Source organism: Megalobrama amblycephala, linkage group LG6, assembly GCF_018812025.1.
Source record: "Megalobrama amblycephala isolate DHTTF-2021 linkage group LG6, ASM1881202v1, whole genome shotgun sequence".
In the NCBI taxonomy this organism is placed as follows: domain Eukaryota; kingdom Metazoa; phylum Chordata; class Actinopteri; order Cypriniformes; family Xenocyprididae; genus Megalobrama; species Megalobrama amblycephala.
In genome coordinates, this window is record NC_063049.1 from 29,572,593 (window position 1) to 29,584,411 (window position 11,819).

At 36.5% G+C, this 11,819-nt stretch overlaps 1 protein-coding gene across 4 annotated transcripts in view; it reads left to right on the forward strand.

Moving 5' to 3' along the window:
- Nucleotides 1-2,463, forward strand: part of tbc1d4 (TBC1 domain family, member 4) — a 40,285-nt gene extending 37,822 nt beyond the window's left edge. For all 4 annotated transcript variants that reach the window (XM_048193805.1, XM_048193806.1, XM_048193807.1 and 1 more), the window contains one exon: nucleotides 275-2,463. In XM_048193805.1, coding sequence (XP_048049762.1) covers nucleotides 275-505 — 231 coding nt within the window. In that variant the 3' untranslated portion in view covers nucleotides 506-2,463. The remainder of the gene's footprint in view (nucleotides 1-274) is intronic.
- Nucleotides 2,464-11,819: the final 9,356 nt, after the last annotated feature.

Here is an 11,819-nt window from a genome sequence, read left to right on the forward strand (position 1 = left end):
ACTGAAGACTGGATTAAAGGTTGCTGAAAATTTGGCTTTTTCATCACAGGAATAAAACGCATTTTAAAATATACTAAAATAGAAAACAGTTATTTTAAATTGTAGTACTATTTCCAAATATTACTGTTTTACTGTATTTTTCATCAAATAAATGCAGCCTTGGTGAGCATAAGAGACTTTTTTCAAAAACATTAAAAAATGTACTGACCCCAAATTTTTGAATGATAGTACATATAGTCACATGACAAACATTGCTTGGCTTTCTTATTAACAGGCGGCTCGTTTGAAGATTCAGACATTGGAGAGCAGCGTGGAGAGCTTCCTGTCACGAGAGAGCAAGATGAAGCACCTGATCCGTTCTCTGGAACAGGAGAAAGCTTCCTACCAGAAGACTATCGAGCGTATGCGTAGCAGTTTACCATCAGATGCCATGGCTGATGTGGAGATGACACAGCTCAAGTCTAGCACCAATGGGAAAGCCAAAGCTGCCTGTAAAAAGCCTTGAATCACCATCCTACTGACTGATGCATCATATAGGTACATCAGTAGTGTTAGTCTGCTTATTCCTCTATGTCCCCATCGTGCTTCACCTTTGATGGCCTGATTTAATCATTATGTTTGAGAAATGGGAACATTTCACACCTTGCGACCGCACTAAAAGAACTTGAAAACAATACAGAAGTGTTTCCTTTCCAAAGAGCAGCATGACTAGTCCATGTACGTGGCGTGTTGCATTAATTTCCACGTGAGACTTTATGCTCACTGTGAAGGTTTTTTTGACCTGGCACTCCAAACCTGGAGTTTGGAGGAAACCAAATATTTACCAGGTTGACCTTTTGCTTAAAGTGCTTCACCTAAAGTGCAGGCAGGAAGTGAAACCATCTGCTGCTGGGTTTCCTCTGCAACTTACAAACAGTCCTGCTGTCCAGAATCCCCAGTTTGAGCTCATGGGCTTCAAGTGAGTCACTGTCTGAAGACATGAAGAGTTACTTGTCTTTAAACAATCATCTTTGATATTGCACAGTATTCTGTGTGTGCAGTGAAGAAGTATGCCTGAAAAACGTTGTGTTGGATACTATGCCATAAAGATAGGTGCATGTAATCATTCAGACACTGTGGATAATAAATCCAAAAATCCTTTGGGGATTTTACCATAGTTTGGGTTTCTTTTAAGTTGATCACTTGTAGTTTTGTGTCGCACTGTACTTGACATCTGCACAAATATTTTTGGAGTGTTGTATAAGAGCTGAAGCATTGTATTTCATTCATTTTTTGTCATAATTTTTTTTTGTATTACAGGTTTTACTTGATGTTAGTTCATTTGGGCCTAATACAACAAAAATGATAACTGATACATTGGGTTAAACCACCTGCTGGTGGCTAAATAAGACTCTCTCTCTCTCTCATACACACACACACACACACACACACACACACACACACACACACACACACACACACACACACACACACACACACACACACACAGTAAGAAGAATCACACTGTATTGGTAACTCATCTAACCATGTGAATGTAAACTTAATGCAGGATTATCTACTTGAACACTCATTCTTGTTTGTCTGTCTTCAAGTTGTCTACTTTTGTTTTGACTAAACCAATCTCAATTCACCTTGTTCTGACACTTCAGTGAATGAATCACAGTTGTAGTGAGATGGTAAAACACTTAGGGCAGTGTTGGTAAACTTAATCAAGAGCTTCTTTCTGCCATTTTGCATTTGAATATATGTCAAAATTGACATATTAAGAAGTGTTACTGCTGGGCTGGTGGTGGTTACCAGTGGCGTGTAAAATACGTCTGATCTTTATTCTAGGTAGTGGTTTCTGATTGTTTTTGGATTGTTTTCTTTGTCTTGTTAGAAATACATTTCTGTGACATTGCAAATGGAAAATACTTGCATATCTTTGGAGAAAGTGAAAGCATATGTGCATGTTTAATCAAGGGCTGCAAATACATCACGTGTTCAGAGAAGGTACATTCTAGCAATACACCTGCACCAAAGTTTAACAATGTGAAGGACAGGGGAGAAAGGAATCATTGTAAAAATGCACAAGGGCAAGGACACATTGTCCTACCTTTTCAATATTTCTTAGTGATATCATGAAAAATGATATCTTCATACAAAAAAGACATAAAGCAAACGGTCTGGTGGTGCGTTTGATATATCATAGTCAAACTTTTTCATACTTTATATCCAATGTGCCAAAACTTGTTCATCATTATCATCACTTTTCCATTATCACATGCCATTGTTACATCTCAGCACTTTCTTAAAGATGCTGAGTTCTGTTGGACTACATTTATTTCAGATTCACTTTGGTTTGCAATGAATCTTTGGTCATCATTGAAAATGTGTGCTGACTATATTTTGTGATTGTTTCTTGTGATTTTGGCTGAATTGTCAGTCCTCCATACTCTATTAAAATCAACTTTTTATACCTCATTTTCCATTTTTATTATTATTATTATTATCAGTTGCTCTTGCTTCATCATTATTATTGTTGTTCAAACTTGCTGAATGATTATCTATCATTCTTCTGGATAATAAAACATGAAAAATGTATAAACCTGCATTGAAAGCAGGACACTAGACCCTCCCTCTCTTGACTTAGGCCAGTAAGCACAAATTCACATTTTAATGGTAAAAATATGTTTAATATGGTATCGCTCAATTCAATAGCCTATAAACGTTTTCAGAATTTGAATAATGGTGCACGACGATCATATACTGCAGTATTTAGTGTTTTACATAAAGGTTTATCATCAATATCATGGGATGCACAATAACATCTGTCAGCATCTTGAAATGTCGGTCATAGCACTCAAATATAAATATATTCAGGGCTGGTAGGATATTATGATCATGCTGTGTAAGTTTACATAATCTAAGAACTGAGGAAAATAAGGTAAAGTGACATTTGAATATTAATTGGATCTGATTTAGGGGCCGATTACATCACCGTTTTCAACTAAAAACGGAAAACTTTTTATGGCCGTTCATTTACACGACAACGGCGATTTGGTGGCCTGAAAATGCAAACTTTTGAAAACGGATTTCAAAACGGTCTCCGTGTAAACAACAAAAAAGCGAATCTCTGAAAACGATGACGTCCTGCACATGCGCATTACAGCGCATTACTGCGCTGCTAACGCTCAATTAAAGTGAAAGTACACCTTTGATGGACAAAATAAATATGATTTCACACAAAAAATGCTCAAAATGCACAGAATAAGCATATCTAGTGTGTTTTAACAAGTACTGAAGCATGTCAGGAAAGAAAATTAATATTAAAATATATTTAGGCCTATAGAAGATTTACTAATTTAAACTAGTTTTTAATTATTCAGTTTGGGTTAAAGTATGGTGTATTATAAAAAACTAAACTAAACTAGCCAGAAAATATGATATATAAACATTATTTTAGTTATTACATAGGCTCTTGCATACCCAAATTAAACCCGAGTTTGCTGTGTTGTAAACATGTGCACGCGTCAGATGATGTAAAACACAAAGCTTACCTCATTTGTGTGCAGCAATGGATGTCACGAGGCTTTTGTTTATTTATTTGTATTTATTTTACATTTATCTGTGAGTGTTGTACACCTTGCATGTTAACAAGACGTAACAAGTTTAACAATGACCAACTTATAAATTTTTTTTATAGCTGTCTTTGTAAATAAATGCTCACTTTATATGCAGATTGGAGCCGCTGCTGTGACGCTGTACAAACGCTTCCAGTGTGAATACTCGCGCGTCTCTGCAGCTGCAGTTCACGCTCACGCGCCGCTGACGCTTGCGGTGTGAACCCGGCCTAATGGCTTGCCAGCAGAATGCAGCGTTTTTAGGCGTTTTCACGGATTCGTATGAATGGGAATCGTTTTGACAATGGTGTCGTCTGTACGCAGAAAACTCAAAGGTAAAACTTCTCCGTTTTAACCATGTCGTTGTCGTGTAAACGTACCCTCATTCTCTTAAAACTATGTTTATGTCCAAATTTAAATTAGATTTTGAATCCCAGACTTTTGGACCCCACTGTGTGTGTTTAACATTTGTATGAATATGGAGTTCTATGCCAGCACATCTTCCATTACAGTTTGAGGCTCAGATTATGTCTATGGCAAGAGTGCTAGAATCCATTTAACACCCAAAAATGATGACATATGATACTTGAGCCAGTCTGCATGATTTTCTTCACTGTCCAGTAAACAGAGCCTCTTACAAACAGTGCTAGAATATGAAATTGAGCCCTTCTCTTTACCTGAGGCTGTTAAACAGCAGGTCTGAGACTACATTCATGGAGAGCTGGCTGTGCTTTATCTCCTTTGTCTCAAGGCCAGTAGTGGTTTGTGATACCACTATTTTGTGATGTAAATTTCATGCTTTTTTAATGTTGCCATTGCAAACATGTAATACAAGACAGCCTGAAGATGTTTACGGTTTAGTGAAGTCAAGAGGACTGCACAATTCATTGATTACTCTCCGAGGTGCTGTTCGAAAGTCAGTGGTAAAAGGTTGCCGTTATGTGCACCGTTGTTATTAATATATATTCGGAAATAAAATAAGAAAGTCCTGTCTGTTTACAATGATGCAACATTGGTTAAAAAAAAAAAAAAAACTCTCAGTGGCCGTTCCAGGTACTGCATGACAGTGCAGCCCTCGATTTCCTCTTAAAGGTGCCCTCGAATGAAAAAATTGAATTTATCTTGGCATAGTTGAATAACAAGAGTTCAGTACACGGAAAAGACATACATTGAGTTTCAAACCCCATTGCTTCCTCTTTCTTATGTAAATCTCATTTGTTTAAAAGACTTCCGGAAAACACGCGGATCTCAACATAACACCGACTGTTACGTAACAGTCGGGGTGTACGCCCCCAATATTTGCATATATGCCAGCCCATGTTCAAGCATTAGACAAGGAAAGGCAGTATTAACGTCTGGATCTGTGCACAGACAAGGTAAGCAAGCAAGAACAACAGCGAAAAATGGCAGATGGAGCAATAATAACTGACATGATCCATAATAACATGATATTTTTAGTGATATTTGTAAACTGTCTTTCTAAATGTTTCGTTAGCATGCTGCTAATGTACTGTTAAATGTGGTTAAAGTTACCATTGTTTATTACTGTATTCACGGAGACAAGAGAGCCGTCGCTATTTTCATTTTTAAACACTTGCAGTCTGTATAATTCATAAACACAACTTCATTCTTTATAAATCTCTCCAACAGTGTGTAATGTTAGCTTTAGCCACGGAGCACAGCCTCAAACTCATAGAGAATCAAATGTGAACATCAAAATAAATACTTTACTCACATGATTCGATGTATGCATGCAGCATACATGACGAACATCTTGTAAAGATCCATTTGAGGGTTATATTAGCTGTGTGAACTTTGTAAATGCGCTGTAATATAGTCGAGAGCTTGTGAGGCAGGGGGCACGCGATTTAAAGGGGCGGCGCACTGAAAAAATCAGTGTATAGTTAATGATGCCTCAAAATAGGCAGTTAAAAAAATTATTTAAAAAAATCTATGGGGTATTTTGAGCTTAAACTTCACAGACACATTCAGGAGACACCTTAGACTTATATTACATCTTGTGAAAAAGCATTCTTGGGCACCTTTAAAGGAATGGAGTTTCATTTACATTATAGGCCTACATCCATATTAAAAAAAAAATAAATAAAAAAAAGTTATGCGTTATGTACAGTAAAAATGGTTTCAGGATTAAATCTTTGGCTTTAGGTTCATAATTTTATTACATTAAATAATTTAAAAACAAGTCACATTATTTTAAATACTTATTTCTCCTTTAAAATTGAAGTGTTTTGTGTTATTTTTATTCCTGATTTAATTGTAATTTAATTGTAAAAAAAATTACATTAAATTGTGATTTTAAACTTTTTTAATGTATTTCCATGTAAATCTTCCTTAATGTATTTCCAGTTTAACTGCATCTGATACTTTGAACGGACGGGTATTTATTATGATAATAATTTATTAGAAGTTTATTTACAAAGGGACAGCAAAAACATAATCTTAGCTAAACTGAAATAAAAAGAAACATGAATATAAAAAGCTACACAATCACTGTTTTTAGACGTGCATACAATTACTTTATTAGACATACATTTTTTAAACCGGATTGCACAGCAAATGTTAAAGATTAGCCTAGATTTGAGGAAAAAAATTTCAAGAGTTTTGGTTAAAGATTTTCTGAATAAATGAGACTGACCTGTGAAAGTTCCTCTGTGTACTGAAAGTCTGGGCTGATTGTATTCGGCCTGATAAATATCTGTGCTTATGCAAAAGAGCGTCAGTTCTTTCACAACCATATTACTCAGAAGAATTGCAATTTTTGGCACAGAAAGTGGTGATATGTAGTCTTACAAGATAGATGGGAAGTTAAGCCCAATTTTCCTGCAGGGAGTAGACAATGAGTCATTGGACCAGATGTAGGACCAGCTGAGAGATGGAGACAGCACATTACCCACCCTTCGTTTCGATAAACCTCCTTTTGATGGCAAGAGGATGCAAAAAATACCACACTTGGAGCATTGTCACACCGCTTATCTCTTTCTCTCTGAACAAAAGGCAGCATTCCGTACATGTTCCCTGGTGAGGGTGTTTCCTGCAGAGGGGAAATGCCTGGACGGACCGTGGAAGTCAGTTGGGGATTGGCGCACAGAACATTTCCTCTGCACAACCTTATCAGTGCTTTTTGTTTAATACCATGTCCATCCTCCCTCTCATAGAGATGCACAATAAAGGGGATTATGTCAAAGGGTGACGGAGTGCTGCAAAATAGCCATCAAACCGCTTTCTTTGGGGCATGCTTTCCTTCCTTATTTCCAGATTGAGCAAAAGATATTTTGAAAAATGTTTCAACTGTTTTTTTTTTTTTTTCATATAATGAAAATCAGTGGGATCCAATATAACACCGAACCCCAATGAGAAAAAAACCTGAGAGACCATTTTCAAAATATCTTCTTTTGTGTTCCACAGAACAAAATCAGTCATATGGAATGAATGGGTGTGTATACATACGTATACATACAGAAAACACATGCAAATTTTGAATGGTGTTAGCTGAGAAGAATGCATACAACAACTACCAACATCTAACTTCCATTGCAGTCAAACCTTGACCAACTGGGTCCAAAATGTCAACCTCTCCATAAGCATAAAAATACTGAAAAATACAATGCTTTACACTTTTAAGACAAATGAATAAAATAAAGCAAACTTGACATTATATTAAGTACCTTCCTTAGTGTCTCCCCTCAACCTAAAAAAAAAAAGCCTCTTTCTGCAGTTTAATTCTTGGCCAGTGATCAGAGCAGTATGGGGTCATAGTGGTGAGGATACGGTGGAGTTGACAAGCAGAGTTTGGAGGTTAGACTTAATAGGGGAAGTCAGTATCCTTCAGCCATATAAGGTAAATCTTATTGCATAGTTTGTGATGAAGCAGACAGGGAAGCAAGAACAGTAGAAAATGGAGGAAAAATGGCTTTGAAAATAACTATGGCAACACTTTATTTTGATGGTCCCCTTTAGATATTCTGATGACTATAAGTAAAGTTGCACCTACATGTAAACTAAACATTCATCTGCTATATGCTAACACTTCATTTTGATGGTCCCTAACAGACATTCTACTGACTGTAACTTTGCAAGTACATGTCAACGTAACCCTAACCCCTTATTCTACTAACCCTAACCTTACCCCTAACAGTGTACGAATACTCAGCTAATACCCTAATGAGTTAGTAGACATGAAGACTTATAGTCAACAGAATGTATGAAGGAGGCCATCAAAATAACGTCTTAAATGATTATTTTGTGTTCTTTTCATCAGGTGGGAAATTCAGATGATGAGATATTCTTGTAAACTTACATTGTATACTAATATACTAATACTAATAGTAATTGAGCAGCATCACTCAATTCCAGCCCAAATAAGTATTTTGATCAATCTGGTTTACAAGCTAACTGCAGTTAAGATAACAAAGGCAAGTCATCATTATTGCTCGTAGTGTTAGGGGTTTGACAATATGATACCTCAGATGATGCAAATCATCATAAACGGATAAGTGTGCATTTAGGCTGCTTTAAGTAATTAATTAGACTTGTGATTTTTGCCTACTGGATGATTAAAATGCTTGGAAACCCATATACTAACATAAAATAGAGAATTTCGGTGGCTCCACTAGTAAGCAACTCCACAGCAACATGTGCAAACCACCCCGAAAACCCTGGAAACATGATAAAAAAAAAAACAAACACCCAGAACACAATAGCAACTGCATAGCAACATGCTAAAAACAAAACATGCTGTGTCCCAAATTACATTCTATACTGTAATAAAACTATGTCCTCAATAGTGTATGAATTTTATAAGGTTATTTTGTCATTTAACATCAAAGTCTGATAGGAAAGCTGCGACAGTTGAGTGCACAAAGTGTCTTGCATTCCACACTTAGTTAAGTACATCATCCGGGTATTTAAAGTGCACTTTTTCTTTTTGGAATTTTCAGCATGAACACACTACTCTACTATTCACTATTTATACAACAAAACAGCACAGAATAGTGCAAAAGTATATGAATTGGGATGTACCAATAGAACACCCTATAATCAATCACACAGCAACATGCTAATAGCCATCCAGAACCCCATAGCAAGTGCATAACAAACTAAAAACCACTGAGAATAACCTAGCAGCCATGTAGCAATGGCATACCTCTGGCAGACACCCAAAACCTCTGTGACTTTTGAACAAGCACCACTGATTTTCTTGAAAATATAAAAATATACATTTATAAAAAATATTATATTTTTTTTGTTTTGTTCAAACTCACTGCTTTAACTTTCTTTTTGGCAATATCCTGCTTTTGTAAATCAGATTTCTTTTTCAAAAGCCTGTATATTGCTTATTGGGGTTATTTATTAGTTTGTCTTATTTGTAGCTGTACACTGTATAGGAATGATTCCAGCATTCTACATTTTGTTTCTGTTTTTTTAAAATATGAGCTACATTTAATACTAGATACAACAGTTTGAAGACTGTTATGAAGATCTCATTTTTTATTGGCGCATCCTCGTTTCCTTTCCTCATGTCTTAGCTCCACCCCCTTAGGATGCGAGGAAAGAATTAGATCGGTTTCCAGGTCATGGGTTGGAGGACGGAGGAGCGAGGAAATGAGGAAGCGTCAATTTGAGTACTGAGAAGCATCCCTTGTCTCACAATTGCTTAATGAGTATATGAACAGCAATCTCAAGTAGATTATTCTACTAGTCTATGTAAAAAAAAGAAAAAGAAAAGAAAAAAACCTCTTCACCTTAAAGTTGGCATGAAATGAAAATATACACTATTTTGTAAATTCATGTTTGATGCAAAAACTTGTGAAAATGATATCCAGGCAGTAGATAAAGTTGATGAAAAATTATTTATTCATTACAATTAAATTTGGCCTCACACGCAAACTTTAATCGATAATGAAAATACTTAATAAAACCAAAAGGTAAAATAACCATCATAAAGTATTAATCAATAGTTAATAATAAAATTTAGAGTATTGTAAAATCCAGAGTATTGTATCTAATAGATGAAGATCAAAAAGAGCAATAATTAAGACGTTTGCAGATAAGAGAGAATAAGTAGAAGCCAAGGAGAGCAAAGGAGGGAAAAAGCTGAATTATCAATGACTTGGTCAGCTTTATACCATGAGCATATAGGGAAATTTACATCCCACTCAAATTGATGTTTTTGTTCTAAAAGAAAAGGTTAATTTCACCCATTACATCATCTACTGGTCCAGTGTCAAAAATAGTTGTTTTATCCCCTTTGGGGAATTTTGCAAATCTTACACTATTAAATGTCAGCAAATATTAATTCTGAAAAAACACCACTTTTGCCGTACTTGGCAGGCGTCCAATGTATAACCACAAACGTGTCAGCATGACCTGGCTGTCACACTTGAAGAACAATTGAACCTAGCAATCATACTCTTAAATATAAAATAACCATAAGGTTACAATAACAAGTAAATACTTGAAAATATGATAAGAATTAATCTATAAAGTATGAGTACATAAATATATGAAAGCAAAAGTAAAACTTGATAAATCATAAGCCATAAATGATTAAAAATAAATATTAATAAAAGTGCATGAATATGAATATTGACCATTTCGGATCCATCAATGTTATAGACCTTATTTTCCAGAGAAACATGCGCGCCGCCATCTTTAGAATATTGTCTTTGAACTTCCGTTTTTGCGGTAGCCCTGTATATTTCTATGGCATCGCTGTTGAAGAATAATTGGTGAAGTGGATTTACGTGTTGTAGAGTTAATGAAAGTTATCATGAGCATTGTTATGTTTAAAGCAGATGTCTTAACAAATGTCAGTAGACCGGGAAGATTTTAAAATGAGCAGTTCATTCATAAATACAAAAGATAGCTGTGGAAATACAAGCCGGAAGTCAAAAGACAACGAGCGCAGCGCTGAAAAGGGGCGGGGCTACAGATTGGACCATGTCATGGACCACAATTATTTGTTATCGTTTGCAGCAGGTTCTGTCGCCAAAGATAACTCCAAGAAACGTAAACGTGGGTGAATTTGGTGAACAAGTCTATGACAGTGTAATTAAATACACTATGTGTTATACATAAATAGTAAGTCAGCCTTTTTGCAAAAGCTGTAGGTAGTTAGTATGATTGTTTTGAACACGTAAAACTGTGCTGCATTACCCCACCATTTAATTCGACAAATAAAGTATTCATAGTAAATTAGCATTAGCATTAATCATGTTAATTGCGGCTAATTCATTAGAATGAAATAAAATCATGTAACGGTTATAAAAATTTATTTTATTACCTCATTCATGAACATGATTTGTGATTTGTCCCGTTGGATTGATTTCCAAGACGACAACTCCCATCATTCCCCACTTCTTCACAGCATCATCAAGCTACGCCTTTGTTATTGTTTTGAATATGCGACCTCTAGCCACGAAAATTACATACTGCGCTTTTAAGTGCATTCAAACATTTAATGCACACTGATAAGAGAGGTGGCTCTGGATTCAGCGGTCGTGCTGTGTTTGGGAATTGTACACAGAGGCCAGGTGACAGAGGTGTGCAGACAGCTGCAGGGGGCCGACGCTACTGAGACGCAGGTGTAGGCCTACTGCATCTGGCCTTGAGAGTGGGGTAAAGTCTGCTTGTATCCCAGAGGGACTCCTCCCCCCTTCCTCGTTCAATCTACACCAACTCCAAAGTCATCATATACTCTCCTAATACACAGACACTGCATGTTATTGAAACATCATGCAGATACTGTAGTCACTGTATTTGTCCATTTATTGAGGGATACATTTTATATATCTGTCAAGAATCTGTAAGCTCATTAGATTATCAGTAAGACATTTCACAGTCACAGCACATTTTAAAATCAGAAGACAGATGCTCAAACACAAAGAGAAACCCTCCTTGATATGTATCACAGCAGACAATGTGTTTTTTTAATGCAATCAGTGTTTATCCTAGTGTACCTGTCAAGGCTCCTTTCCTGCCTGGAGGCCATTTGCAAGCCACACTTCCACTTTCATCCCCCAGCTGCTGGGCGAGCATGCAGCTAATCCCAAAAGACCGGCTGCAACGTCCCCGGGAAAATCACTGGGCTTACCTGATCCAGCACTGAATTAATCTCCTTCCCCTTTGGGAGGGGAACAAAGCACAGTTTGGTCCAGGAGGGATGGTGAGAGCGAGGAGGGAGGTTCCATGCACATC